This window comes from Sceloporus undulatus, chromosome 1 (genome assembly GCF_019175285.1).
Source record: "Sceloporus undulatus isolate JIND9_A2432 ecotype Alabama chromosome 1, SceUnd_v1.1, whole genome shotgun sequence".
Lineage (NCBI taxonomy): Eukaryota > Metazoa > Chordata > Lepidosauria > Squamata > Phrynosomatidae > Sceloporus > Sceloporus undulatus.
The window spans coordinates 248,981,383-249,009,154 of NC_056522.1; the positions used below are offsets into that span (position 1 = coordinate 248,981,383).

The window sequence follows — 27,772 nt, forward strand, 5'->3', positions numbered from 1 at the left end:
CAGGAATACTACCAAGCTGGCATAAACACAGAATTGGGCAATCCATTCAAGTCAGAAATATTAGATTGAATTAGAATCATAGAGTTGGAAGAGACCACAGGGGCCATCCAGTCCAACTCCTTGCCATGCAGGAAATCTCAATCAAAGCATCGCCGACAGATGGCCATCCAGCCTGTTTGAAGACCTCCTGCAGGTCTAAAGAAAAACCTATCCCAGTTTTATTAGTATAATTTAAAATACTGGTCTACTGTGTGGCCAAGATCTCTCATCCTCTCAACTCTTCCTAGCCATAATCTTGCATCCTTCTCCATTCTTGGTGTTATTAGCCACAATATAAACATTAGTCTAGCATACACCACTTGTTTTTTCAGAGAGACCCACTCTCTCAGTCCACATCAGCACATCTCCATGAGGCCTGTAATTGAATCCTTAATCAAAGATGAGAAGACAGCATACACAGTCACCTAAGTTACCGGTAAGTAAAAATTGGCTCCAGGTAACAAGGCAAGTCTGTAGTGCTACAGAAACAAGAGCCACATATGCAGCAGCAGGCACAGCCACACTACAATAACAGCAAACCATGTCAAGGTATTGATTGGCTTTTAAAATATTCAACTAGTGGGAAGAATAAAAAACTAGTGCCTATCCTTCTTAGAAGCAGTGTATGGGGCTTTTTTATCCCTCTTATCTAACAGCTATGGGACTGAGAAGTTCCACAGAGTAAAAGCACTAAAATAGGTAGAGCAAAAGGTATGAATAACCACATCTTAGATGAGGAGTGGTGAAATTTTGACCCTTCAGATGTTTTGGACTTCAACCCCCAAAACACGAGTCAGTGTGGTCAATGGATATGAATGATAGGAGATGCAGTCCAAAACACGTGGGACCCAAACATTCCCCACCCATGTGCTAGATTATTATCTGTAACACTGTACAAAAGACAAACAATGCAGAGACACGGTTCTGATTTTCCACCTATCTTGCCTGCCTTGGGAATCCATGTGACAGGACAACCAATCTAAAAAAGCAGTTCAAGTAATAGTCCTTAGCTGTGCATGCCTAAGTAAACTCTCTACTAACCAGTGTGAAGGCAATTGCACCAATGGCCGCATACAGCATGTGAAGCCAATAGACCTGGAAGAAAAGAAAACCAATTAGTTGCTCTAGCCAAACATAACAATACCATCTCTTGGGTCCCTCATATGCCACAGTTACAATGGGAATTCAAAATAAACACCAGCTCAGGCTTAGGATCCATTTAAAGGCATGAGAACTTTAGCCCTACACAAATCAAAGTGGACAGAGTATTGATCACCCACAGTCTCCACATCACAACCTGACACTGGTGGCTGGTAACTTCCAGATCAATGGGGCAGCAAATGCACTCTGGCTGTTAGTCCAAATTTTAAAGGACCTATCAAAGTTGCTGTACCCTGTCCCCAAAATAGGTTCAGCATCTCAGACTGCTCTTTTATACTTTGGACTAAAACCCAGAGCAGATCCATTAACTTAGGAGCCACCAGGTGTCCTGGGGAATCAGGAACTTAGCCAAACACAATGATCTACCAAGACTAGGTGGGGATTCATATCAATTTGCAAAGATCCAGTTCCATCACAAACACCTGTGACTTATTGGAGATGTAAGGAAAGGGCCAAGTGTTAGAAACATAGAGCTTGCTAGAACTAGTAATGGTCCCATGCCCCATTCGAGTTTCCATTCTTGATATGCTTACATATTTAAAGGCGAGGACAATGGCTGTGATAATACCAGTCACCATGACGACAATGCCCAACACACAAAACAAGCCAGCGCAGGATGTGAAATCCACCTGTGAACAAGAGTGAGACACATGACAGAGGGAAAATGCAAGCAGCACATAATCTATCCTGTCCAAACCTGAATTTGTTTGGCAGGTGTCTTCTTGGCAGAACCAATATGGTGTAGTGGGTTTTGTGTTGGACTAGAATGCAAAGAGAATCCCTCCCCCTTCACCAAGAAAAGTTACACTGTGACCTTAGCCGAGTCACATTCAGCCTGTGGTAAAAGCAAAGCCCTCTTGAGTAAATTTTGTCAATTTCCATGATAGGTTCATTTTGAGTCTCAATAAGGTGGAAACAACTTGAAGGCACATAACAACAAACGTCTTAGCCATACCAACTCCATGATATGAAGGACAGACAGACACTTACATGAAAGAGAAAATATTTTTAAAAGGAAAGTGTCACTGCTCATTCAACAATGAGACAATCCTTTATACACATTTGACTATACCCATAATTAATGTGTATATTATAATAAACATAGACTTAAATCCAGCATTGCACTGGTATTAAATTGCCAGTGTGATGGCAATTTGATTCCCTTGCTCTTGTCCCTGAAGCCCTTGGTACCACCATGAGAATAGCCTGAGGGCTATTGAGGCTTGTGGAGCAGTACACTGAAGAAATGCAATGTGAAAGGGAGACTGGCCTTGTCCCAGTCTTCTGACAGAAGCAGTTCACTGAGTGAATGTTTACCCATTGGATTAAAATAAAGTTTAAGGGAATGAATAGGACCCTTAATAACTTCAATATAATCTTTTGGAAAGTACATTCATTATCTCCTTATTACCCCTACCAATCTTCTAATGACTAACTTCATGTCTTTTCTAACTATGGGAGCTCTTTGACTGCCACCATCTGGAGAGCACAATTCTGGTTTAGGAGGTGCTGGCAGCATGGCAATAATTTGAAATCAAAACACAGAGTGGTGTGTCTAGCTTCTCCCCCCTTCAACCTCACAATCATCATCATAACTTTTATTAAAGTTTCCTAAAGTGACAAGTCTGGAGAAGAGCCTATTCTAGTGAAGACTGAACAAGCATGCTAGCTTGTGCCTTCTTCATATCTTATTTAAAACTGAGGAAGTGATGCCTGAGTAAGGCTATGAACTATAAGATCACTGTACAGCCAACATTTGATGACAAGAACATAAACAGGACTGCGGATACCCCCCCCCCCCCCCCAGCCTGCATGGCTAATAACTGTTTAGGTGCAAGATTTCATCTAGTTCTTAAGCTTAATTGTTCTTCTAGAAACCTTCCAGGATCATTACTTAGCATGAAAACAAGACTGACCCTTTCCACATACGTACTTTGTTTTAAAGTGAAAGTGCTTCTTTCTTCACTGTTCCACCAAAATGTGCTAGTTGGCATCAAATGCAGCTATTAGGGACAGGTGACATGTTCTCCATCCCTGCTAAGTGTAGTATGGTCACAGTAATTGTAGGCTGCATTGGATATACAGAACACTCCATTTCCTCCAACTTCATTTATTAAGAATAATCAAGGAGCTTCAAACAAATATTGGGGATCCAGATATCTGCTACTAAACACAGTGATGTTGCCTTAAGGAAAAACCACAACTCACCTTTGTTTGGAAGCAGAAGATGGTGACAATGATGGCCACAATAGCGGTGATTATCATGGCAATTAGCACAGCCTTTGTACTGTACATGCTGCAAAGAGAAAATTAAACAATTAGTTTGCCTAAGGTTTGTAACATTTATAATAATTTCAATAGTAAATGATACCATTTAGTACATGTATAAGGCTTATGGTGGGGACAATTGAATACCAAATAGCAAGGATATGGGCATGTGGAGCATGCTACAATACAACAACATTAATGCTGTTTTTCCTGAACTCTGAAAAGCTCCCTATTGCCACATGGCCAGAAGGAGAAGGAGCCTGCCTGCAAAAGATATCCTCCCCATCATAACATCTTTACAAAGGACTGAAACAACATGCAGGCATCTAACATCTCCAATTGTTTGGGTTTTTTTCTTTCTCCTATTTGGTTTGTAACATCTTGACAGCTTACAACAAGTGCATACTGTGCATTTTGGTTGACCAATAAAAGGTATCACTAATGGATTTTTGTTTGTATTAATGCTGTTTTGCTAGCCATTAAAGAAGAAACATTTAGTTGGTTTAGTGTCAAAGTTTTACATACATCTGGAAACAAGATCACTAATATCAACTCAATTCACTTCACTTCCAGATAATTATGCTTCTGGTTGTAGTCAATAGTTCTTCCATTCTATTTAAGTGCCACACTTCACAGGTATTTGTCATGAGATTTTTCCATTTCTGAAATAAACACTAATGATGGGTGTCTACTGTAATTACGTTCTGCCAAGTAAATCGATCTAGTAAATGAGAGTGGACAACATGTTCTCATGTATTGTGACAATCAAGAGATTTTCCCTCCACTCATACTAAGCAATTTAGTCTCACTGATTTTAATTGGGTTTTGGAAAACAGACATGCTTCAAAAAGGGGGGCTCAAAGAATAGCAAACATGTTTCAAGGCCACCTTTTAACAGAGCATGGAAGGTTACTGTTTAATTAATTTCCATTATTTATTGCAGGGTTTTAAAAGTAATTGATTGCCATTACTTGTTCAGATGCTGAAAAGGTAATTACAATAGCTAATTCCTCATTTGCTGCTTGCCGCCTTTGTATTACTATTTTTTGAGAAATAAACATTTATGATTGATAAGAAAATGGCATAAAACATGACAATTTCATGTCAAAATGTCTCTACAGATATCTTTTAAAAGGAACTTTTCAGAGTCATTAGGATCCATGACATTAACCATTCCAATTTAGTGTTTTGAAGTGGATTGTTGTTTAAAGCTTTTTAATTTTTTTTAAAGATATGAAACTGGGGAGGGGGGAGCTTTTTTAATTTCTGTATTCCTTGCCTAAGTAATATGACATTCACTGGGTCACCATAAGTCTACAGACGACTTGAAAGCATGTGCACGTGCGCGCACTCACACACACACAGATAGTTTTAGCTATTTTGTTTTAACATACAGTGTAAGCTGCTTTGGGTCCCATGTGTGAGAAAAGCAGGATATAAATTGAATAAATAAATAGACAAATAATTACACCAGCACAGAAATTTCACTTTTACTCATTACTTTACATTTTAAACAGAATTTTGTTACATTCTTGTTTACCATCACCACTTCCAGTAACTAGTTATGGTTAACTACATTATTATTCTGTCACCCCATCACCTTCTCTTGGAAAAATAGAAATCACCCATACTTCTTTGCTTTACAATAAAAGTTTGTAATCTCCAGAGCCCTCAAATTCCTGTAGCTGAATTGAAATTGTTGCCTGAATCATCACTACAGATTATGAACTTCTAACCACCTTTGTGGGAACATGAGATACAAGACCTATGGGTTTTTATTCAAAAGAATTCTTCCCATTTTTATGGTGTAGAAAAAAACTATAAGTAGAAACTACTTTGGCTTTCCACAATTGATAGGGCCAGCCCTACCATAAGGTAACCTGAAGCAGTCACTTTGAGGGTCTGATACTGGGAGGTGTCATCAAAGTGACAAAGGAGAGAACTGAATACTTTGTGACTTGCTCAGTGCTTTGTAAGCTGTTATATGAGTATATAGTGAATGATGTACTCCCACCTTGAGCATGGAAGGAAAATTGCATTAACTGTCCAGGTAGTTTTTGTACATGGATCTGGATAAGGCTCCATATTGCCCTTTGTTGCAATCCAGCTTCAATCGATCTTGGATGAAACGGATTATCTGGACCCATTTCAAACTGGCTTTCGGGCGGGTTACGGGGTTGAGCCATGTCGCTTGGTCGATGATCTCCCACGGCTAGGGCATCGACAGGGGAATGTGTCCCTGTTGGTGCTCTTGGACGTCTCAGTCAGCTCAGCGCTTTTCGATACCATAGACCGGGGTAAGGCAGACTGGCGGCCTGCGGGCGGATGCGGCCCGGCGAGCCCTTGGGACCCGGCCCCCAGCACATCTCCGCGCCGATGGCCGCCGGGGCCTTTGGGGGGCAATGTCCTGTATAGAAGCCCTCAGAAAACAGCAGTATATTAACATTTTTGTAAAAATCAGCATTTTTTTTCGTGTGTCCTCCATTTTTTAAAAAAAACAAAGTGACTCCATTTGAAAATTTTGTCGACAATTTTTTCCCTAGTTTATTTATATATTTAATTTTTTAAAAAATAGTTATATTAATTTATTTATTAGTTAGTGGCGTCGGCGCCCCAATTTCGGAGGACAGGCAACCACCGCCCCCCGGCTCCAAAAGGATTGCCTACCCCTGCCATAGACCAGGACCTTCGGAGACATGGCAGAGGTGGGAATCGGGGGCACTGCGCGCCCTGGTTCCAGTCCTACCTCTCTGGGAGGTTCCAGATGGTGCAGCGGGGACGTGTGCTCCGATAAGAGGGCCCTCACAACTGGGGTCCCTCAAGGGCCATTCTGTCTCCATGCTATTTAACATTTACATGAAACCGCTGGGAGAGATCATCCGGAGACATGGGGCGCGGGGTTATCAGTACGCTGATGACACCCAAATATTCTTCTCATGTCTCCGACTGATGCAGTGACCGGGGATGGCATCTCTTCTCTCGTGGCGTGCCTGGAGTCAGTAATGGGCTGGATGAGGAAAACGACTCAGTCTAAGCCAGAGAAACAAGGTGCTCGTGATAGGTTCTCCTGGCCAGGGATGGCGGTGTTCCGCCTGCCCTGAACGGGATCACCTTCCGTAAAGGACTCGGTACCAGTCTGGGGGGCCTCCTTACCGTCGCTCAACCTTATCTCAGGTGGATGCGACGGTCCAGGAGCACCTGTTATCAGCTTCGGCTGATTCGCCAGCTGCGCCCTACCTGGGCCAGAGGGACTTGAAACGGTGTACATGCTCTGTAACCTCCGATTGGATTCTGCCACACGCTCTACATGGGCAACCCTTGTACCATACCCGGAAGCACAATTTACAGAACATGGCAGCCAGCTGGTCACTGGTACATCCAGGGCCAGTCTATAACACCTGTACTTAAAGATTGCATTGGCTGCCCATTCGCTTCCGGCGCAATACAAGGTGTTGGTTATAACCTATAAAGCCCTACATGGATTGGGCCCAGGATACTAGGACCGCCTCTCCCCTCCCCATACAATCCGCCCCACACTCAGAACATCTGGGCAGCAGCTACTGAGGTACCTGGGGCAAGACTAGCCTCCACAGCAAGGAGGACATTCACCATCTCAGCCCCGACCCTCTGGAACACGCTGCCCATAGAGCTCCGCCGGCTACCTCCCAGCCCAGTTCAGGAAGGATTTAAAAACCTCCTGTTTAAGCGAGCATTCCCCGATATAAGCTCTAGTTAGTCCCCCCCCCCCAATGGCAACGATGAGCTGGCTAGTATGGGGTTTTTTAATGTGTTTTATTGCTTTTGTAATTGTGTCTGTTGTTATGTTTGTACACCGCCCTGATTGGAAGAAGGCGGTATATAATTTATTATTTTATTTATCTCAGAAGACACTTGGGCCAGCCCAGACAGCTACTAACAGAGGTGAGAGACATGCAGGGGAGAGCAGATGTGAATAAAGGCCACCCATGAATAGGAAGGTACAGTCTTGGTCCACACCCTTCTTTAAAATGACCTTCTAATAAAGCCAGTTCCAAGGCAATACAAAGTGAATTGCTAGGTGAGCAGAGTAAAACTTGTAACAAACCAAAAGTGGAGACCACATGCAGGTCTGAACCTTTATCAGAAATATTTACAGGTATAATTTTGCAATGTTTATTATAAATGTTAGCTATGTAACAGGAAATGCCCATCTTAGAGTGGTATTTTTTCAGGAAAATGTGTATGAAATGGTTTGCTAAGAATAGTAAAATGGATTATGTGGCTAACAAATATAGGGTAGCTACTTTCCAATCCTGACTGCAACATCCATGTTCCATGTACCTTATTTATTATTATCTATTTATAAATATTTATGTCTTTCCTGCATGAGTAATCACAGATGGCATAGTTGAACTGGGGTTTTTTGGTTGCTTCATTCACCTCACTACATCCCAAGAAAATACCTGTTGAACAGGATATTCAAACTACCACCTCTAACCAGAAACCATGCTAGAGAGCACACATGGATTAAAACAAGGATTAAGACAGGAGTTGTTTTTGTCCCTTACCTAGCAATGGTGCTGCATGAATCCCATAGCCAATGTCTACAAGAAAAACAGAAACTAAAATTAGCATTTAATCTCTGTCTAGCCAGATATTATCACAGACCGCAATATCCTGTATATCCACATCTGTCATGAAATCTTCAGTTCAACACTAGCTTCTACATCACCTAAAAACCTTAAAAAAAACCTTTAAACAGAATGGGCAAAATGAAGCCGACTTGCATGTGGGAAGTGGTTGCAAGGAATATGTGTGGCCCTCCAAGGTTTCCTCGGGAACCAACATGTGAACCCTCTGATGACAGTTGACATCCATGCTTAAACTCCTGAATAAAATGCTTAAGGACTGTTTGACCTCACGTAAGACCTGAACAGCAATTAAAATCATTGGCAAGAGATGTGGAAAGAGAGCACAACAGATATGCCTGTTTGATAGTAGTCCCACAACTCTGGAATACACTTCCAGTTTAAACTCATCAAGCTCCTTCTATCTCTTCTGCAAAAATGGAAGACTGTTATTTCTCTAAGACAATACTTTGTTGTTCTGTGCTTTCAAGTCATTTCCAACTTATAATGACCCTAAAGCAAACCTATCATGAGATTTTCTTGGCAAGATTTGTTCAGAGCAAGCTTGCCATTCCAATCCTCTGAGGCTGAGAGTGTGTGACTTGCCCACAGACACCCAGGAGAGTTCCATGGCCGAGAGGGACAATATGAAACATCTTTTGCCATTGCTGCTGTTAGGTGTTTTGCTTTGCTCTAACATTTCTGTTGTACTAGAATCTTCATTCTTGCTTTAGAAAATGCCTGTTGCATTTGCTGTTGTTGTGTTACATGCCTATAAGGCAAACTCTACTTATGGTGACCTAAAGAAGGGCCTGCTTTGTTGTTCTTGTGTGCCTTCACATCATTTCTGACTTATGGTAAACCTATCATGAGGTTTGGGCCCAGGGTACTTGGAGGACCGCCTCTCCCCATATAATCCGCCCCACACACTCAGATCAACAGGGATGAAATTGTTGAAGGTCCCAGCGACACGCTATGTGAGGACCTCACAGAGGGCATTCTCTATCGTGGCCCCAAGATCTTGGAATAGTCTCTCAGATGAGCTTCGCTCCACCACATCCTTAGCTCTTTTTAAAAAGAATCTGAAGACGTATTTCTTTTCCCAAGCCTTCCCACCGTGAAAATCTTCTCTTACCCCTTTTCATTGTTGACCCCAGACTGTATATATCGATTTCCCCTTCCATCTGGCCCTTTTGTCGTTAATATTACTATGTTGTTTTTAATGCTGTTTTTAATTGATTTTATTGGAATGTTTTTATAGATGACTGTTCGCCGCTTTGATCAAAGTTTTGGAAAAGCGGGTTACAAATAAACTATATTATTATTATTATTATTTTCTTGGCAAGATTTATTCAGAGCAGATTTTTCATTGCCTTCCTCTGAGGCTGAGAGAGTGTTACTTGCCCATGGTCACCCAGGAGGCTTCCATGGCTGAGTGGGGTTTGAACTCTAGCCTCCTGCAGTCTTAGTTCAAAACCAAACCCCACCTGTATTAGTCTATATTTATACTTTTTATTAATTATATCAATAGTTTTATGATAAGGGTGTATACCGGTCTGGATATTCTTAGTAGTGTAGCAGGATATAAAGAATTTATTAGGTTACAGTCGCCCCTCCTACTTCGCGGGGGATCTGTTCTGGATCCCCTTGCAAAAACAAAGTTTTGCATATATTCAAGCTCCATCCAAAAACCAAAATCCAAACAAACCCCATGTTAGGTTTGCTTTGGGCTGCCATAGGTCAGAAATGACTTCAAGGCAAACCTAACATGGCTTCAATAAGATTCTATTATTTCTACCTCCAAAGCAAAGGAGTTTACTTACAAAGACAAAGAGAAGGATGATATTCCATGGAAAGCGTCTCCTGGAAAAGTTTAAGAGGACAGAATATAGTAAAGAATGTCACTCCACATATGGACCTTGCTTTGTAACAAGAGTTTCAGCATCTCCCAACCGGAGCCAAAGTCATGCCTCAGTCCCAACCCAAACTGAAATTATTCTTCAAACAGAAAGAGGACATTACTGACAAGACCAGAATATGGCACCTATCCTCCCAAATGTGTAACTTGCAGCATCTGCTTATTACTGCTCTATGTTAATATAGTTCTCACTCCTCTACTACAGCTTTCCCTAGTCAGTACACTGCAGATGTGCTGGGCTTTAATCATTCCCAGCCAGGATCATGGGCATCAAAAATACTGGCTGGGAAAAATGGGAGCTGAAGTCAAACACATCTGAGATGGCAAGCTGGGAAAAGTGCCTCCAGTGTGCTGTACACCCATTCAAATACACCTGTAGTTTTTCACAGCTCAATCCTCCCCAAAGCCAGCCTCAAATTTCCCCACAAAGTTTCCACCCAGCTGGCTTCCATTTCACCAGAACTACCTTGTCTTTTATTAAACATTTTATTAGGTGGAGCCTGTGTGTGTCTGCATATGTATTTTAAAGACTTACAACAACTGAAGGTTTTGTTTATAATGTAATTATTAACTAAATGACAGGAATTCACCAGTTTACACTCCTTTCCTTTCAACAGTTGACATTTCAGTGACAGAAACTCCCTGCTATCAGAGAGGGCAAATATCTTCATCTATGAGGTTATACAACCCGTTCCAGGACACTCAGAGAAGGAAAAACAGGGTGTTCTTGTTCAGTTGGAGTAAGGATTTCTGTACAACAGGGGTGAAGATCATGCAGTTCTCCAGATGTTGTTAGACTGCAGTTCCCAGTATTCTTCATCATTGTCTATGCTGTCTAGGACTATTGTGAACTGCACTCCAGCATCTGGAGAACCACATGATTTCCACCCCTGTTCTACAGGATTGTTATCCTTTCTTGCAAGTCATTTCAAAATCCTAGTAGCCAAGCCAGCCAACATGCCCACTAAATAGATCCTGAAGTCCCAATTATACCCAACACACACTCACCGTGGGCCTTCACAACATACCAGCACCAGATAAGTGACCAGGAACACAGCACTGCAGGAAGGGGCAAAAAAGAGTGAGATGTTTGCCACAGGATCTATCAAGTGCTTACTATCCTTCACCAAACACATAAAGGCATACGGTGGGATCTCCAGTACCTAACTGAGCAATGATGGTAGTAGTACAGAGCCCCAACCACTGAGGTATGAAGAGAAGCTCACTATGAGTTTCTTTCAGCTATCATGGTTTAAAGGCCAAATTAGCACAGTGGGATTCACCCACAAAATGTAAAGCCTTGATATTAGCCTAACTCTATCCCTGCACAGGGTTGTTTTGAGGAGAAAAATATGAAATACTGCTAAGTAGCTCTTTGCAGAGAAGGCTGAATATAAGGGAAACAAACAAACTGATCACCAGTTGACAAGATAGTCTGATTCAGACCCAGATCTATATTCAGCAGCATTGTTCTGTAAGTATATAGGAGATTAGGTGATACTTACTATGATGTATAATACACAGCAACATTTCTCCGGACAAAAGAAGACACAGGGTCACTGTGGAAAGTGAACATTGTATAACAGAGTAAGTTTTTCTCTCACATTAATCATTATATGAAAAAAATAGCCCAGAATTACTTTCAAAACAGCTCTACTCTCAAAACAAGATTTCATTTCAGAGTAAAAGTTCCTTAAGTTATCCTTATGGTTCTTTCAAGCTCCATTTCTGATCACTACTAAATATTAATATATTTCCATGTACCTTAACAACAATAATGAACTGATCAGCAACAGAAGACAAGAACCTGTAGGTTAAAGGTGTAGTTGGAAAGCATGCTATAATGGCACAGCATAGCTTAGAAAGCATCTGAAATGAGTAGAGTTTAGAAAAGTCTAAATTTTAGACTATAGTGTTCATTCTCTATGGGGAATCGTGGGAATGGTAGTACAAAAATGTAATTTCCCCAAGCTCTGTAAATTAAACCACAGACATTCATACACAAAAGTTTTTAAAAATGCCTTTTGATCAATATTCCAGTCCAAAGTATTTATCAAATGGTTGGCAAAGCACCAATCATTTATTAACAGTAGAACTAGCAATTTAGAAGGGGAGTGAATAGAAAACATTTCTGACCAAAATATATCCAGATTCTATTTCAGGGCTGTGAAATGTGCTGGCAGGGGATTACAGGAGATGTTATCTTAAAAAGTAACTTTTCCAAGCTGTGATCTGAAAAGCCACATTTGTCATTCCTTCCAACTAGCAGTCAGGTTATAACTTAAGTAAGTTATCACATGTATTGTTCCAACAGCACAGATTCCTAAACTGGCTTGAGCATGGTTTAAACACCATTAGTAGAAGTGGAAAATGAGCATGCTAAGTTTTTACATGAACATAAAAGTTGGAAACATCAGTTTTTTTAGGTTAACTACTTTATGACTGTCCTTGCACACAGAAAAGCAGCACTGGTGCAGCACTGCCTCAGTGAAAACTTACACAAAGGTGAAGATTGCAATGATGGCCACAGTCAGGATAAGTTGCACTGAGATGATGCTATAGACCTGGAAACAAAGACTTTATTTATTTATTGGTTTGTTTCAAATCTTGCCCTTCTCCCAGTACTGGGAGCCAAGGCAGTTCACAAAATGATTCAAAACAGATACAGCTAAAACTACAAATTTATAAGTTTATAAGTCCATTGTGCTAAGTGGAAAAAGAAAAAGAAGTGGGTAACTGCACCAAGTTCAATGGATTATTTTCTGTTTCTGGGACCCTCTGGGGGCCACACAGACTGCCAAAAATGACAAAAACAAAAGCAGAAGCAGAAAAGTCCTCTCAATGTACTGAAAAACTGGTGTTTTTTTCTTGGTAGAACAATGCAAAGGTTGTTTGCAACCTACTTAAGTGGCAAAGTGCCTCACCAGGAGAAGCCATTTGTCCTTTTCTTTCTTTTTTTGGCCAGAAAAAGGGTGGTCTTTGGAGTCTGGAGGGGGAGAGGGCTAAAAAATAGCCTTGGGCCCATATGGGGCCTAGAGATACACATCCCCCTCCCCCTGTGCTAAAACAACCACTGAATAAAAGCCATTTAGGAACCATTTAAAAGCAGAGAGAGAGAGAGAGAAAGGGAATGTACAGCCCCCTTCCTACACACACAACCACCACATCTGTTTAAAAAAAAACCTCTCTAGGAAGCAAAGTCTGTTGGCCAAAGCCAACCTGAATAAAACTTCTTTGCCAGCTGGCAGGAGGACAATAGGGAGAGAGGGCAACCTAACTTCCCTTGGCAGGGAATTCCAAAGAGTGGGAACAGCCACTGTGACAGCCCTGACAAAAAGGGCCTGTGAGAGTGGTGGAAATGAGATATATGTAGAAAATATTGTTTCTCCCAGTTGCTTTTCTGTGCATTTTTCTGCTACAAGAGAACACAATAACTCTCCCCACTGTCTCCTGGACTCTGGGAGATTTCTGACAGCAACCTGGGGACATCAACTTAATTATGCACTCTCCCAGTCTCCCTTCTATGGCTGCAAGCTAGAGCTTCCTTAGTATCATTCAAGACCTTATTATTGTCACTAGCCCCTCCTGGCAGCCTCTTTACAACTTAATGCTCTCCCTTCATTTTGGGTGCCACATCTCATCAGGCAATAGGGTCTGTAATCCAAAACATTTGGAGGACAACAGATTGAGAAAAGTCATACTAGACTAGCTCAACCTTTTTGCCGTAGAGAAAACCTGGAAATAACATTCAGGTCTTCAAAAAAGTGTATCTATAGCTCTAATAAAAAACTTTATTCTTTTTAATCACAATCTCTTTCAGAACTCCTAGCAACCTCTTGTAGAACCATAGGTTTCCAGGGAACCCTGATTGAGAAGCCTTGGGAACAGAGATGCCCCTCCCTTAAAAAAATAACCCTTTGCATTTGAGAAAACAAAGAGTGTGTTTCCATACTTTCTTCATTTGATATCAGCAGGCATCATGCCATTACCATTCCCCCCCCCCCAAAAGATACATCACATTCACAAAATGAGCGGTTTGCAACAGGAACCACCCAGCACCAATTCCTCCAAAGTTACCTTACGGATGAAAGTGTGTCTAACTTTCTGATCATCCCAATCTGCGACATGAAACGCTCCATCTCCTCCTGAACCACCACTGACATAGCTATCACCTGTCAAAAGAAAATATAATGGCATTAACCCTGTAGTATTTATCCCATATTAAATAAACCTACTCACACTGGAGGAAGGAATAACAGGAGAGATGCCCTTGAGAGAGAGGAAGAGAGTTAATTTGTGTGTGTATACACACAGACAGACACATAGAGGTCTGTATCGTACAGTTAGTCCCAACTAGCACACATCCCCTGAATCAATGGTATTTACCTGTCAACTTCACAAATCAACAAGTGATCCAATGCTAACATGAATCAACAGCATTCAAGCCAGAGAGAGCATACCATTTCCTTGAAAGGCTGAAATAAGCCCCCCACAAAACCAGTTTCATTCTACTTCTGCCAACTCCTTCTATGAAAGGAGTTTCAGCTGTCAATGAAAGCCAAGATGTATCCTGTTCTCACTGCACTCATCACCCAAATTAGTTAGATCTCTGCACCAAGATATTCTTCAGTGGCTGTTATTGATACTAAGCCCCTTCCTGATTGAAAAGTCTCCAGAAACTGAGCAGCCTGTTGCATGAAGTATCTATTCAGAGACAGGAATTTATGGCTAGATAGATCCTTGTTTCAAGAGGCAGTGTGAGTGTTCAGAAGGGCACTTCTCTGAGTTCTTAGCAAGCAACTCCTGTTGTAGCAGCAGATTAAAGTAAAGAGGCATCTTAAACCTCTTTTCTAACTCAATCCATCCTTTTCATCAAATACACACCATTACATCCTTGAACTTTCCACTAAAATACATGGATCTGTCTAATGCTACACTGTATTACACTAGTGCGACACCATCTAGTTTCATTAGTCAGTAAAACAGATTAGAATATATGATGTGTGCATCCTGGAAGGGTAGAGGGGAAAAACCTATTTATCATTTGACTGAGACCAGGCCAGAGAAATTAAACTAGTTAACGTAATTTTAAAAATTAAGATTAAGTAACTAAATTAGTTCAACTAATTTAATTTCTCTAACATAGTTTCAGTCAGACTGAGTTTTTACCCTCTACACTTCCAGCATGCACACATGGTATATTCTAATCTGTTTAATTTACTGGTAATTAACTAATTTAGGTAACTAATCTGATGTTTAAAATTACATTAACTAGTTTAATTAGTTGACTAACTCTCACCAGACCATCTTTAGTCTAATTATTTTAAATCATGCAGAATGGGTTGTCTAAAGAAACCACCAACCAGTTGCATTTCTTCTGTGCTGGAGTTCATTTTCTGTTCAGTATGGCTATGTAGGAGGATGAATTGCTAAAACTGCACTAGATGATGGCTGGGACAACTGAGTGACAAATAAGTATTAATTGGTACAAGACAAAACAGACTCAGAGGTGGATTACATGATTTGAGTCAACTAAGGATTATATTACACACACCTACATTTTCCCCCCTCATACGGTTTGTGCCCAGTTTTACCCTGTTATTCTGGAGAGATGAAGGGGTATTTATTTTGGTCTCTGCCATTAATCACCTATAACTGTGTAGTGTGAAAGGGCCCCAGAAGCTACCACTGCCACCAGACTTCCTCCCTGCCACCCAGGAAGATCATAGCAAAAGAGAAAACAATCTGGCCCATTCTTCAGCCTGTGAATGTACAATTGCTTTAGCATTTTGTTTCCTATTCCTTCTCCATTTTTATTTCCTTTTATATCCATATTAAAACAAGTGGATAGAGACTAACTGGTGACAGCTGTTTCCAAGGTGGCGGTGAATCCACTAGCAGTTTTAATCTGAATCCTAAAGGAGCTGTCCAAAGGGTCAAACTACATCCTCCAAAACAGATCCCACACCTTGGATAGCTCCTTTAGTTCTTACTAAAACCCAGAGGTGATTCATTACATCACTTACATAGGGGCTACCAGCTGCCATTGGAAGTTACCTTACTTTTAAGCATTTGTATATAACATTTAACAAGTGTTTTGTAAGTAGTAAAGAACAAGAAGAATGCTGCATCTATAGCCTTCTAGTTGTACAACTTGTAGCGTCCACTCTTGTCTGTTCTTATGGTCTTCCAATTGTGGAATTTGGACTCTCCACTTTTCTTTGCTTTCTTTTCAGTTCAAGTCAGCCCCCCCCCCCCCCAATCCTGAATGTTAAGGGGAGGTTAGGAAATAAAAATCATGAACAGTTTACCAAAGTTCATTGGAAGTGTTGGCATTGGTGGAACAGGTTGAGGGTATCTGGCTGGTTGTGGATAGCCTCCAGGCTGTGGATATGCTCCAGGCTGAGGATATGCTCCAGGCTGTGGGTATCCACTCCCATATGGTGGGGGCTGTGGATAACCTGCAGGGTATCCCCCTGAGTATCCACCAACAGGTGGAGGATTAAGGGGATTTCGATCATCATATCCTGGAGGAGCACTGGGGTGTGACATGATATCTCAGCAAGGCTCACAGAACTGAAAAACAAAAGAGGAAAAGCTCTGTTATCATCTCTGCTCATTCCTCCGGGAAACCATCTGATTACCCTTTATATAAATTCACATCCTTGAGGCCCTGTTTGTTTTGTCAATCCAGAAGCAGGCAGGAGAGGGAGCCAAAAGGAAAAAAAACAAAGCTATTCTAATAACAGAAGGCAGTGACTGATCTGCCACAAGGATGGGGAGTGTTTTTGCACTCCAAGGGCGCGTTCCCACTATGAAATAGAGCAAAATGACCCTCGTTCCCATTTGAAACCAGTTTGTCACAAAGTTATTGATTTCTGTCGTGATAAAGTGAAGCAAAGGCAACCCCCCCCCCCGATTTTTCCAGACAGTAGCTTGAAAGAGGGTTTTTTTTTAAAAAAATTATTAACATATTACAAAAATACAAAAGCGAACAAGAGACATTAATTTAAAAAAACCACAAACAAACAGGCCAATCACAAAGAGGTTCTTTTGAGAAGAATTGATTTTGAAGCGAGTTCAATAAGTGGGAACAACAGATCAGAACTGATTCATTCTGGAGGGGAGGGACTAATGGCAGAGGGGTGTTTACCATCCCTCCTTAGTTTTTGGCAGAACCACCATTCCCCCCCCCCCCCCCCAGCGCTGCCTTTGTACTTGTGCGGGTGCATTTTTAAAAAAGTAAAATTGATAGAATATTTGATTGACTGATCAATCAATTGATTGCTCAATTGATTGATCAATCAACTGAATATTCTATCAATATTACTTTTTAAAAATCCATTGTCCCCTCCCCCCATTTTCCTGCCTTGTTCCCCGGCTTCTCCCTCCGTCCCCAGTTTCCTCCTTCTGTCCCTGCCTGGCTCCTTCTTCCTCCATCCCCGACTTCCTCCTCACCCATCGGTGATTTGAAACGGCGCAACTAGTGGGGATGACAACCATGCCAAAAAAAGCGATTACACTGGGGTAAGAAAAAGATCTGCTTTGATAGTGGGAACAAGGGACTTTTTGGAATCGATTTCCAACATGGAGCGAGGGCGAATCAGGAATTGGCTTAAACTGCAAATAGGAATGTGGCCCCAGTCTCACAACCCCTAATCACTGACTGTGTTATTAGAATAGCTTTGTTGTTTCCTTTTGGCTCCCTCTCCTGGCTCCTGGATGATGGGAGTTGCTATCCAACATCTAGAGGGCCACACATTCCCCAGTTTTATTTTAGCACCTGAAGATGATTGTTTAATCAGTAGCTGGATGGCACAGTCACCAAAAAGTAATCCTATGTAACTGGAGCCTATTGACTTTTTAGCTATTGTACCACTTAAACTTCAAGGTCCAGCTTGGCTAACAGAATGAGTACCACTTTGCTCTTTATTTTGTTCTCCCCAAAGATCTCCAGGTTCCGTTTCTGGCTTAAGACTGAACTGTGTAATAATATTCTGTTGATAAGGTCAGCTGACTAATCAATAAACTTGTTGTTGTTATTGTGTAACTACTAAATGCTAGCTTTTAGTTCTGTCAAAATTGGAGGAAATGACATCAATTGTGTTTGCTTCTTTATTTGCTGAGTCAATAACCCTAGGTGCACTTTAGCAATCAGCCTTCCCAACATAGTTATATCTTCCAAACCTCTTCTACATTCCATCTCACAACTATTATAAAAGGAAATCTTAGGGAATAACTGGGACACTGAATTGCTTCTTCTCGCTTCACAGCCCAAACAATCACTGTCTTAGTCAAGTCATTGGTTCACTGAGCTCAGTATTGTCTATTGTAGGAATTGTACAGGCTGCTTCCAGGGCTTTGGGGGTTTAGTGCAGCCCTCCAGACCCCACTAGCACTTCCCAAAGACCCTGGCAACCCCCCCAAATAAGCCCAGACCCATATTTTAAAGGATACCCCCAATTTCTGGGGCTATTTTATCCTGTTTTAGTGTATCGCTCATCACAAAACAACCAGCAGAGTGACTGGAAATTATGTGCCATCATATTAGTGATATGCCATAGCTACCAAAATAGTGCAGTAGCAGCCTTACAGAGCTTTAGAAGATCTAAAAGTCTGGTAGGATGTCCCTCTAGGCTCCAGTACAGACTTACTCCTGGTCTCCACAACAGCTGATCGTGCCTCTCCAGATTTTCAAACAGAAATTCTTACCTAGTCTTACCTGAACATGACAGAGACTGAATCTGGGTGCTTTTGTATACCAAGAAAATGCTCAGCCATTGAGCTAGGGCACTTAAAACTTTGCTCATTACTGTGTCACATTTTAACTGGTTCTAATAAAGGGACTGCCTTGCTGTACATAAAGGGGGGAAATATTGTTTTGACAAAGTAAAGGAAGCTGTGTTGGTCCATTAAAGAGAGAGATTAAGAGAGAGAGAGACTGAAAGAGAAAGAGAGAGAATATTGTTTTATTTTCTCCAAAGACTGGTCTCCCAAGGCAGGATAAAAGTTCCACTGTCAGTGCTGCCAACAGAGAGATCTTTTCTTTAGCTCTTGGGGATGATCTTCAGCCAAGATAAATTATTTCTGGGGGGGGGGGGGGGGGATACAGAGAAAAAAGAGACAAATTCAAGGATATTCACAGAAGGGAAAAAATGGGGAGGGGGATAATTGCTATTTTGTCTCCACCAAAAGCCTGAAACAAGTGATCCTGAATAGAGTGTAGAATATAGGAAACCTGGAAAGAACGTACTTGGACGCCTCTGGACTGTGATAATTTGCATTTTGTCCACATCCCTGGAAGTCAAAATTTGCTCAGTTTGACTTTGAAGATGGGGAACATTCTCTAGTATCCAACACAACAGGCTCCCTTTAATACAATGGTGAAGGAAGAAGAGGAGCAGGGAAAGTATATGGACCTCCAAGTACATTAATACATCCTACAGACTTGTAAATAATAACCATTTGCCTGGCCACTTTGTACAAAGCTAGAACTCCATGCAATAATCCAAGTGAAAACCCTGGGAGCATATCTCCAGTGTGATCCTCCTGACTGCTCCACAGTAGAGTGGGAGCATACAGTCAGAAGGCTGTATGTGGAATAGGGTTGCTAGGTGAAGACTGTACCAGGCCCTGAGATGCCAGGACCAAAACTATAAATTGACATCTAACAAGTTAGATTTTTAAAAATAGAAGCAATGCTGAAGGTAAGAGCCAGTGTGGTGTAGCAGTTTGAGAGTTGGAAACAGGGTTCAATTGCCCATTTGGCCATGAAAACCCAATGGGAGACTTTGGGCGAGTCACACACTCTCAGCCCCAGAAAACCCATTGATATGTTTGTTGTAAGTCAGAAATGATTTGAAGGTACACAACAACAATGCTGAAGCTGACACATGTTCGGCCTGCCTCCTCACTCCATTCACACAAATCATGATGCATATTACATGAACCAAATCAAAAATGTTAACACACACACACACACACACACAAACACTATATAATTTTTTTGTGCCATTAGTACTATTGTCTCATCTGTTGATATTGCCTATTACACAAAGCCAGACAAATAACTATGGCCAATGACTGATAGATGCTTCTCTCCCTCCCAAGCAGTAACACAACAAACTAAATGACTAATCATTTGCAGTCCTTTCATGACACCCCAAACCTGCCGTTTAGGGTGTCCTCTTCATTGTTCTTAATGGTAAGGCTGGTCATGCTGATGAGACTTTTACTGTGCGGTTGCCCTGATACATTAATGAACTTTTCAGTCATTCCAGACAGTGACATCATGCATGTGTGGTTCTTGGGTGTTCCCATAACTTTATTCCTTCTTTTTCATTGTAGCTCAAAACCCATTAAGGAGGAAAAACCTTAGTTTTTCTGTCTCCCATGCTATTTAACATTTACATGAAACCGCTGAGAGAGATCATCCGGAGACATGGGGCGCGGGGTTATCAGTACGCTGATGACACCCAAATTATTTTCTCTATGTCTCCGACTGATGCAGTGACTGGGGATGGCGTCTCTCCTCTCGTGGCCTGTCTGGAGTCAGTAATGGGCTGGATGAGGGAAAACCGACTCAAACTAAATCCAGAGAAAACGGAGGTACTAGTGATAGGTTCCCCCGGTCCAGGAATGGCGGTGGTTCCACCTGTCCTGAACGGGGTCACGCTCCCTGTGAAGGACTCCGTGCGCAGTCTGGGAGTGCTTCTTGACTCGTCGCTTCATCTGACCGCTTAGGTGAATGCGACGGTCAAGAACACTTGTTACCAGGTTCGGCTGATTCGCCAGCTGCGCCCATACCTGGACCGGAGGGACCTAGAAACTGTTGTACATGCTCTGGTAACTTCGAGATTGGACTTCTGCAATGTACTCTACATGGGGCAACCCTTATACCAAACTCGGAAGCTCCAAATGGTACAGAATATGGCAGCCCAGCTGGTCACTGGCGTATCCAGGACCAGCCACATAACACCTGTGCTTAAAGATCTTCACTGGCTGCCCATTCGCTTCCGAGCTCAATATAAGGCGTTGGTTATTACCTATAAAGCCCTAAATGGCTTGGGCCCAGGGTACCTAAAGGACCGCCTCTCCCCGTACAATCCGCCTCGCACCCTCAGAACATCTGGGCAGCAATTGCTGAAGGTGCCTGGGGCCAGGCTAGCTTCTACCTCAAGAAGGGCCTTTTCCACAGCTGCCCCAGCCCTTTGGAACACGCTGCCCACAGAGCTCCGCTCAACTACCACCCTGGCCCAATTTAGGAAGGACCTCAAAACCTTCCTATTCAAGCAAGCATTCCCCAATTAAATATCCTGTGGGCCTCCCTCCTCTTCCGTGGCCATGAGGATGGGCTAACGGGGCTTTTATTGTTTTTAGACTATGTATTGTATTGATTGTTATATGTTTTTAATTCTGTATTCAATTGCACCTGTTGCATATTGTAAGCCGCCCTGATCTTTTTGGAAGGGCGGGATATAAATAAAGATTTTATTATTATTATTATTAGATGTATAGTGCCTTTTGACTGGTAGCACTAGGACTTTTGGATTGAAGTACCTCAGTATTTGCACACAGCAAAATTAAGAGAATTAGTCATATGGTTTTGTCTCTGTTCTGCCACCTTCACACTTGCATTTAGTGAGGACCCAAGAGAAAGCCCTCTTGGTGGCTGGTCCCAGGCTATGTAACTTTTTCTGAGGGAAGCTCAGTTGGTCTCCCCTCTACTTTCTTTATACTTCGTATTTTAACTGGTTGGCTCATGCAACTTGAGTGCTGGTTCTTCATATGTCAAGGGCTTTAATGTGTTTTAACTCTTCTAAATTGTTTCTAAATGGATTGTTATTTAACACTTTTTAAATATTTGCATTACAGATGGTCTTAGCTATCTTAATATACAGTGTAAGCTGCTAAAGTGTAAGTGGGAGAAAAATAAAAGAAATAAGTTGTAGGGCAGTGATCACATTTCTTTTAAAAAATAATAGTAATAAATTTTGCTGCAAATAGAAAACTGTCACAGAACTGACCTGGAAATTCTTTCCCAGATGTGCCAGATTTTAATCTTCAGGGAATTTGAAGAAAAGGACACATGTGCCTTGCCACATTATTCAGCTGCATGTATAGACCAAATTTTAAAAACTTTAATTCCACGTCGGGGAAGAAGAAAGGGACTGCACCCAGTACCAGTGGCCTCCACCGCCATTAGCACTTCACTATAGAAAGAGCTCAGTGTTAACAGAAACAAGAGAGTCCTACAGCATCCTCTAGAGGTTTGTTGCTGTTTCTTCTGAAATAGGCTCACATGGTTAACTGTCTGGAAATCAGCACAGTGTTAATGGTAACTGCTCTTCTCTTTATGGTTCATGTTTTAGGGGTGGGGAACAAGCACACTATGTACTTACTTCTCTGGACATACTGGCAAGGCAGTAAAATTCCAACCAGGAAGCTCGTCCCCTTTCAAACGGCCTCTTTCCCCACCTCTTTCTGCACAATCACAGAGAACAATCTCATGACTGGATACACAGCAGTGCAAAGAGCAGGACAAATTAATTTCCCTACCAAAATCACTACTTCCTCTAGAGTCTGAACACTTTATAGTTACTGTGCTTGTCTCTTCTGCCACACTGGGAGCCTGCATGATGTAATGGGCCAAATGTGAGGCCCTAAGGGTGGTTCCATTGCCACCTATGACTCTGCTAGCCCCCCTTCCCCTGCAGCTGGCCTTTCCCTGGCAAAAGAAAGGGTAGGTCGCCTCTCCTGGAAGCCTTGAGGTGATTTGCCTTTTAAATAGGTTGCACCTCCTCACCCATTTTAAAAAACAACAACACTTTTTCAAAACCAGAAGCATACGTCTGGCTACTTCTGGTTTGTATTGCCCTTCATTTTCTGGAATCTTGGACAGTATGTGTGGCCCTTGCAGGATCCCTGATGCAGAAAATGAGCCTTTGATCCATTGATGTTGTCTAACCCTGGCAGCACAGAGCATTGGACTGGGACTTGGAAAATTCAGGTTTAAATTGCCATTCAGCCATGAAACTTACTGGGTGCTCTCACTCTTAGCCTAGGGGTGAACTAGCAAACACACACACTGTAGGTGTGTCATGACACATACAGAAACCAGCTTTCATTATATCAGACAGAATACTTCCCAGATGGACAAGAGGGCAGTCACCCAAAGAGGAATGAGGAGTTAATGGAAAGAATGAGCTAAGTGTCACTACAGATGTTGTCAGACTGCAGCTTCTAATTTTCCTCACCACTGGTTATGCTGTGGTGGAGTTGGAGTCCTAAAACATCTTGCAGGCCACACCTTTTTAACAGGCCTCAGCTAAAGCAGTACAGCTAACTATTGTGAGATACTTTTTTTCTTTTAATTTCATTTCATTTCAGAAAGGTAACAAAATGACAGAATCAAACTGCATTTCAAGTTACCTGGTAAGTGAGATTAACACTAATGCTTTGGGGGAGAGTTGTTAACATTCAAGTTACTCTTCCAACATACTTTCATAGGGCATATTAAGGCATTTTAAAGGTGTTTTTAAAAAATCTCCCCCTCCCATTTTATCTCATGTTCTGAAGCCTTGGTGTTTGAAGAGTGTGTGGACAGCATTCCTTTTTGCTGGGGATACGTTCAACTGGAGAGAAGAGAGACAACACATTTGAAGCAGAACATCATTTCATGAGTTGCTAGATACAGTACCATGTTTTTGGACAATCTTCCCCAACCAGGCATTTTCCAGATGTGTTGAGACTGCAAATCTCACCATCCACAGCCAGTATTTAGAATGTTGAGTTTGTTTCATGCTTCCTGAAAGTTGTGGGTAGGGGAATGCAACTTTAATCCCTTAAAGGGCACTTTCCATGATGTCATCAGATGGCACTTAGAAGGACATCTGATTGAGCAATGGCACAGTTTTAAATATCTGGGGACATATTTTTCTTATAGCTGCCTTGAATTCCATTTTGGGAGAAAGACAGTATATAGATCCCATAAATAAATAAATAAATAAATAAAATGACAAAGAGAAACTTCATAATGAGGAGCAAATGTGGAGGACAGAAAAAGCAATCCTAACTTTCAGAAGGGTGAGTGGAAGTTCCTTGACAATTTCTACATTGAAAACTATTATTATTTGAAGTACTCCACCAATTCCTATATGGGTCTGTGATATGGGGAAAATTTATGCTACAGCAGTTGAGGCTATACAGAGTAGGTTCTTGCCATTTCCCCCAGGGGTATCCTCCTCAGTGCTAAGGCTGGAATCTGATCTTCCTTCTATCAACACAAAAAACCCATAAAGCACCTATTTGTTGTTGTTGTGTGCCTTCATGACATTTCTGACTTATGTGGACCCTAAAGCAACCCCATCATTGGGTTTCTGTGGCAAGATTTGTTCGGAGGAGGTTTGCCATCATCTTAACAATAGCATTAGCAAGTACATTTCTATACCGCTTAGCACTCCCCAAGCGGTTTACAACTGTAAGCTAATTGCCCCGACAATTTGGGTACTCATTTTAGCAACCTTGGAAGGATGAGTTGAGCTTGAGCCTTTTTGCTGGTACTGAACTCATAAACTTATGGTTTGTGAGTGAGTGGCTGCAGTACAGGCATTTAACCACTGCGCCACCAGGGCTGCATCTTCCCCTGAGGCTGAAAGCATGTGACTTGTCCAAGGACACCCAGCAGGTTTCATGGTCCAGGGTCTTCAAACCACTATGCCATGCCACCATGCCATGCTGGCTATATTTCATGGGAAAAGTCTGATGAACCCAGAAGAAAGCAATCTAGCAAAATAATGGCCTGTTACAGACAGCCAAAATAAAGCTGCTTCGAGTCACAGTGGAGGTATGATGTTTCAATGATGCATGTGTCCTAAGAGTTCATAAGTCGCACCAAAGCCACGCTCCAGCCCTAAGGACTAGAGCATGACTTTGGTGTGTCTTCTGGTCTCTTAGGACGCATGCATCATTGAAACATCATACCTCCACTGTGACTCGAAGCAGCTTTATTTTGGCTGTCTGTAACAGGCCACAGTTTCATCAAACAATGCACTTAGGACAGATGGGCCTCTTATTAGTTAACACAGCCACAACTCTATTTTAAGCATGCCCAGTGTTTTAAATGTGTAACTAATTTTTTTATATTAGAGACTGCTTTTCAAGGTACAGTCCTATGAAAATGGACTTGTCAGCCAACCTCAAGCATTCCCCATCTTTTTAAAGAGTATCTGAAGAGTATTATATGTCATCGTCTCTGTCAATTTTATAGTTTCTAATGTTAGCAATTAATTTAACATAGGGCCGGTACAGACTGGCACTTTGCAGCGGCCTGGGGCTGAAAGTAGGGCTCGATAGAGCAGAGCATTTCGGGGCATCTTTTCCCAGCATGTTGGGGGCATGGCATCCAGTTGCCACATCCCCAACCCTGCGCATCCAGGGGCGGCACAGAACCGCTCCTTTTGGGCGGTCTGTACAGCCCTATAGTTTTTTGTGGGTTTTGTGGGGCTATGTGGTTGTATTCTGGAAGAGTTTATTCCTGATGTTTCACCAGCATCTGTGGCTGGCATCTTCAGAGAATGCTGGCATGGAAGTGAGTGATTTGACCCTAGGTTGGGAGGAGTGATTTACATGTTAATCTGTGTGTTGTTCTGTGTTGAGTTGAATAGCAAGGCCTCAGGGTGGGAGGATATTCAACACAGAACAAAACATGGAGTGACATGTAAATCACTCCTCCCAACCTAGGGTCACACTACACACACACACACACACACCCCACTCACTTCCATGCCAGAATTCTCTGAAAATGTCAGCCACAGATGCTGGCGAAATAGCAGGAATAAACTCTTCCAGAACATGGCCAATAGCAAAAAAAAAAAAAAAAAAAAACCCACAAAAAACTATGGATGCCCGCTGTGAAAGCCTTCGACTTCACAATTAATATAACAACAACTTAATGTGCTAAACAATTTCCATGCAGTGTTAGCACTCACTAATGGTTAACTAAATGCATCAAGCCTTTTCTGCTTCAATTTCAGAATGTAGCGAACAAGTCAAGGAAGAACTTATCCATAAAGAGAGAAATGGCAGGTAGAATAATGACCAAGAACTGAACTAAACAAAGGCTGCATCCTCACTGCAGAAATAATCCAGTTTGACACCACTTTTAACTGTCATGGCTCAATGCTATAGAATTCTGGGCACTGTAGTTTTGTAAGACATTTAGCCTTCTTTGCAAGAGAGCAGTGGTGCCACAACAAACTACAGTTCCCAGAGTTCCATACCATTGAGCCATGGCAGTTAAAGTGGTGTCAAATTGGGTTATTTCTGCAGTGTGGTTACAGCCTCTGTTAGTTTTGAATGGGGAAACACACAGATGAGAACACACGTAGTAACTTTGTACTTTAATAATTAGTAAAACATTGGTAGCAAGGGCAGAGTTTTCCTTTGTTTCTTGCAGCTTCTTTGGGCAGGGAGTGAGGAAAATGAGCAAGATGCTGGTCAGGGTCCAGGAAAAAAGATTTGTCAGGAAAAACTTTCTACCTGTCCGTTGAGGCTGGAGAGTTCCTGAGCCCCATGTCTGGCAAGGGTTACTCAACACTTCATTGCTTAGCCTGCCTCATATACACTAAAGGAGGCTAAATTCTGACTTCTTGGAATGGCATTCTGACAATTCAGAGTTAAAAAAAAGTGAAACTAATAAGAAAAAACAAATGACGGGAGCCTGTCCAAAAGTTACTTTCCCTTTCCTATATGGCTGACTCAAACCATTGCTTTCAATATATCTTATCTCTTCTCTGTGTGTGTACATGGAAAATATGAACAAACCCATTCACATTCATTTCCCATTCAGCCTGACCTAAGTTAGAACCAAAAGGAATTTCTGTATCTGTAATGGAGTATTTCAAAGATTTCATCTGGCCAAACCCTAACAGAATTGAGGGGGAAGGGAAAGTGAAAAATGCAAGTGCTGGGGTATGTGGGTGGGGAGGGCTGGGGTCCCCCCTAATGTCTAAGCCACTAAAACAAAACTGTTTTTATTAGATAATTGCCTGGACTGGGACAGAAGCCAAAAATGGACCAAAAAATCCAGAGAACTATGATCCTACAAAGTTTTACAAATATGCTAAAGTATGCTACTGCAAACAGAGATGGCAATGAAAACTATTTGCAAGACATGGCCAGCACTGCCATTGGACACACAGAAGCACCATCATGAGATAGTTGATTTTAGCAGCACAGATGCAGCTGCAGACACTGTATAGTCCAACACATCCAGGGATGCCAGTCTGGAAAGAGCTGCTGTGAACCATATATATGTGAATCCAATAATGTGAAAGTTGTGTGCTTTCTGGTGGTAGTGACAAGTGCTCAAATCTATGGGTCAAACACCCCAAGGGACAACACCTGAAGTCCCAAAGATAGAGAAGGATACAGAACATACCAGTCAAACAGGTAATCAGAAACTGAAAAATGTTATTTGCCTGGGGGCCAGAAGGAAGGATACGTGTTGAAATTCAGAAAGGGGCAAAGTCTAGTTATAGATAGGGTTGCCATCCCGGGGGACCTCAAAACTGGGAAAAAATGTAGGACAAGGCTTAAAATGTAGGACATTTTTTAAAAATTTCCTGGCCAGGAAATTAACCAAAAAAAAAAAGGTCCTACATTTTTAAACCTTCTCCAAGGCCTCGCTGGGCCTGGGAGACAGCCTCTCCCAAGCCCCTCGAGGACTCTAGGGCCCCACTGGGGCCTGGGAGACTCTGTAGGCAAGAGGTGCACCATG

The 27,772-nt window shown here is 41.9% G+C and overlaps 1 protein-coding gene across 1 annotated transcript in view; it reads right to left on the reverse strand.

The window, feature by feature from the left end:
* TMBIM1 (transmembrane BAX inhibitor motif containing 1) overlaps positions 1 to 27,772 on the reverse strand; it is a 39,168-nt gene that overhangs the window by 4,292 nt on the left and 7,104 nt on the right. Inside the window, 11 exon segments of the mRNA XM_042473999.1 lie at positions 1,081 to 1,134; positions 1,734 to 1,829; positions 3,409 to 3,496; positions 8,016 to 8,030; positions 8,032 to 8,051; positions 9,899 to 9,938; positions 11,002 to 11,052; positions 11,499 to 11,552; positions 12,493 to 12,557; positions 14,071 to 14,165; positions 16,305 to 16,569. Of these exon segments, the coding sequence (XP_042329933.1) occupies positions 1,081 to 1,134; positions 1,734 to 1,829; positions 3,409 to 3,496; positions 8,016 to 8,030; positions 8,032 to 8,051; positions 9,899 to 9,938; positions 11,002 to 11,052; positions 11,499 to 11,552; positions 12,493 to 12,557; positions 14,071 to 14,165; positions 16,305 to 16,545 (819 nt within the window). The 5' untranslated portion in view covers positions 16,546 to 16,569.